Genomic DNA, 3,519 nt, shown 5'->3' with positions numbered 1-3,519 from the left:
TTGAAAAGTTCAATACGTAACGTAATTCATCAAATAAATATTGCATGTTGTTATATTTGCTCTGAATTTTGTGACGATCAGTCTGTCGACAGCTATCTTCTTCATTAGAATTAACTATGTGAACCACCAGGGGTACTAAACTTTAGTCTCATACCATAAGTCAATAACTCAATATGTATACCCTTACGAACTTGAATGGCCGGCCTGCATTTAAGTTACAGTATAAAGTTGTCACTGTAGATGTATGAAAGGAAACCGAGTCTCAACATAGTATTGTGTCATATTTTGGTGATGGGGAGATTAAGGTGGGTGATGGTAGCAGCCCGGAAAAGAAACTCCAAAGAGTTGACCTGGGCTCCATAAAATACTAATCCCTAGCGCCAGAAGCGCTCCACGCATCACATGATCGGGCCCCAACTTGACCTTGGTATCCTTATCATTTGGATCACAACACCCTGCACTGCTGCACTGCACACACCCTCCAAATTAACCCTTCACCATTAATTCATCGATTAGCTTGACCTGTAATTAAGACCCGTATTCCACGATGTGTCACTGACATGTGTGCCTGGCACACTAAGTTGGCGTGTACATGTTCCTAGAGCCAACTTGGTAGAATAGAAAAATAGCTAGTGACATGTGATAACAGGATTAAGAGAGGAGTCTCCCCTCCTCATTAACCCTTTTAATACGCATTAGACATCCAGACATTGACTTAGCTGCCTCGGGAGAAGCGGCATTGGGATTTAAGACCGTTCCTCCTTTCAGCTGTAGCAGTCTAGCAGAGAGACAAAGGTACACACAAGAAACTGGTCAAGGGTCGATCATGTCATCATCAAAGAGGAAGAGGGCGGACATAGATCTCGAGAGGAGGGACGACGACGTCGACGACGGCAGTGGCGATCACCAGCCCGGAGAGGCCGCACCGCGGGTGCAGAAGGAGGGACAAATCAAGGAAGGAGAGGCACAAGCCAAAGAGGTTGTTGAAGTGGTTGTGGACAGAGGAGGAGACGGCTCCAAGGAGGAGATCAAGTGTGGTACTCAACAAGGAGGGGTGATGGAGGAGGACAAGCAATCTCCAGCTGCTTCTGCTGGTAACGACGGCGCCGACGGCATCGACGACGAGGAGAGCGGCGGTGGGGGGACTCGCGCAGAAGAAGAGCACATGGTAGAGGCGGCCCCTGGCGACGGCGACGGCGACCATGACCATACCGCCATGGCGCAAGACGAGGTATATGCATATATGGTGCAACAAGTAGCAAATTTACATATCTTCTATCTGTTAATTAATTTACATATATCGATCTTTGTATCTCCAGTTGAGCACGATGCAGGAGGAGATGGAGAAGATGAAGGAGGAGAACAAGATGCTCCGGCGAGTGGTGGACCGGACGGTGCGCGACTACTACGAGCTGCAGACCAAGCTGGCCGCTTACCAGAAGCAACCGGCAGATCAGGAGCCTAAGGTAATAACCTAATTAACCACTCCTAGCTAGCATATATATATATAGGAGTAGTAGAGTATTAGTAAGAGCGCTAATTAAGCTTCAACATTTGCTAGCTAAGCTAGGCCATTATCCAATTAGTAGTACGCATGTTCTAGGCGTAGCTAAGCTGGGGCTCATCTCGTGCATGGCGCCGTTAATTATTCTTCCACGTGACACACCATAATTACCATCTGGATTCTAGATACGCGCGATCGAATTCGAGTGTGATTTGATTTGTGCGCTTGCACAGGAGACCGAGGTGTTCCTCTCTCTCGGCGGCACGGCGCCTGCGGCTGCGGTGGCGGAGGCGAAGAGCAAGGAGGAGCAGGCGGCTCTGCGGCCGTCAGTGGGAAGCGACGACACGGACGACGGCAGGGAGGGTCTAGGCCTGTCCCTCAGCCTGCGCACGTCGTCCTACGAGGATGAAGCGAGGCGCGACGTCGTCGACGGCGGTGCCCCGGACATTGTCAGCGACGTCGGCAAAGCGAGGGGCTACGCGCTGCTTGAGAGCAGCAGGATGTCCCCGCCTGCGTCCGGCGATCTCGCCGCAGCAGGCGGGATCGGGAGCCAGCAGGGCGTCAACGCGGCCAACCGCAAGACTAGGGTTTCCGTGCGCGTCCGATGCCAAGGCCCCACCGTAAGACACGGCGCATCATTCTCGATCTCCACGTTGCACTCTTCTTGGAGTACTAACAAGTTACAATTCGATGCTTGCAGATGAACGACGGGTGCCAATGGCGGAAATACGGCCAGAAGGTCGCCAAGGGGAATCCGTGCCCCAGAGCCTACTACCGGTGCACCGTCGCCCCGGCCTGCCCGGTGCGGAAGCAGGTGAGACCGAATTTGCCCCATTTTGTTGCACCAGCACTCTAGCCTACCTGCCTGATCGTCACGTGTGTACCGTGCATGGATCTTAACTGTTTTGAGATGGTGCAGGTGCAGAGATGTCAGGAGGACATGTCGATCCTGATCACCACGTACGAGGGCACGCACAACCACCCGCTCCCCGTCGGCGCCACGGCCATGGCGTCAACCGCCACCGCGGGCGCAGGCGCTGCCACCTTCATGCTGCTCTCTAGCACCAGCTCCGACGCGGCTGTCTCGGGTGGCCCGCCGCCGGCGTCCTCCTCCTACCTCAGCCCCTACCTGCAGCTCAACTCTAGCTCCCAATACCACTCATCCGCCTCGCCGCTAATGTCCGGAAACATGGGCGGCGGTGGCGCTCAGCACCTCAGCATGTTCGGGCATTCGTCTGCGCTGGCCTCTCAGCCAGCGACGCTCCTCAAGTACCCGTGGCCTCCGAACCCTTCGCACGGCGGCGCGGCTGGGCTAGGAGGGGGCAAGAGGCCGTTCTGGGGCACCGGAGGCGTCGACGACGTCAGGCCAACGCCATTGCCTGACAATGCCGGCACTATGGCATCGGACCCAAATCAGTTCTCTGCGGCCATCGCTACCGCGATCAGCAACGTCATTGGGAAGGATGGGCAGGCGACCAGGAGCAAGGAGGGGGAGAGTAGCAACAAGTGGGGGGTCGTAGTTGAATCACTTCCACCCCATGAGTGACACTAGGTAATTGGGACAGGATTACAGAGGGAGTTTGATTAGAGTTGTTGTGTGCAAACAGATCAAGCTAGGAGGGGAACACACATTGGAGAAATTTTTTGGGCCTAAATTTGGTCCTGATTTGTAGGTTGTTTTGGAGGAATATTGCAATTGTTGATTATTAACGGTAAATTACAACATTGATTCACTGTCTCGGCATTATCTCAACCAATCAAAGCTTGCAAAATACTACCAAGGTGGGTAATCTGGGTTGCTATATTTGTAGCGTAAATCCAAGTCCTTCGTGAGAAATGGCTTAGATTTTTCTAAAGGAGAAATCCAGAAAAAGAAAGGTGCAACACTATCTGGAAAAGTTTACGAAAAATAGTTAGTATATTTATTTTGCATTACATGGATATATACGGTTACTCTCTCCATATCATAAATAACATGTCGTTTTGGACCTGTCTTAGGCCAAACTTTTTGGATT

At 52.2% G+C, this 3,519-nt stretch overlaps 1 protein-coding gene across 1 annotated transcript; it reads left to right on the top strand.

The window, feature by feature from the left end:
* Positions 1-746: 746 nt before the first annotated feature.
* On the top strand, positions 747-3,242 carry LOC123141866 (probable WRKY transcription factor 9). Its single transcript, XM_044560932.1, has 5 exons — positions 747-1,231; positions 1,320-1,466; positions 1,738-2,124; positions 2,205-2,318; positions 2,424-3,242. The coding sequence occupies exons 1-5, from the start codon at positions 827-829 to the stop codon at positions 3,048-3,050; spliced, it is 1,680 nt and encodes a 559-aa protein (XP_044416867.1). The 5' UTR covers positions 747-826; the 3' UTR covers positions 3,051-3,242.
* Positions 3,243-3,519: the final 277 nt, after the last annotated feature.

This window comes from Triticum aestivum, chromosome 6D (assembly GCF_018294505.1).
Source record: "Triticum aestivum cultivar Chinese Spring chromosome 6D, IWGSC CS RefSeq v2.1, whole genome shotgun sequence".
Lineage (NCBI taxonomy): Eukaryota > Viridiplantae > Streptophyta > Magnoliopsida > Poales > Poaceae > Triticum > Triticum aestivum.
This window is presented reverse-complemented; position numbering and strand designations above follow the sequence as displayed.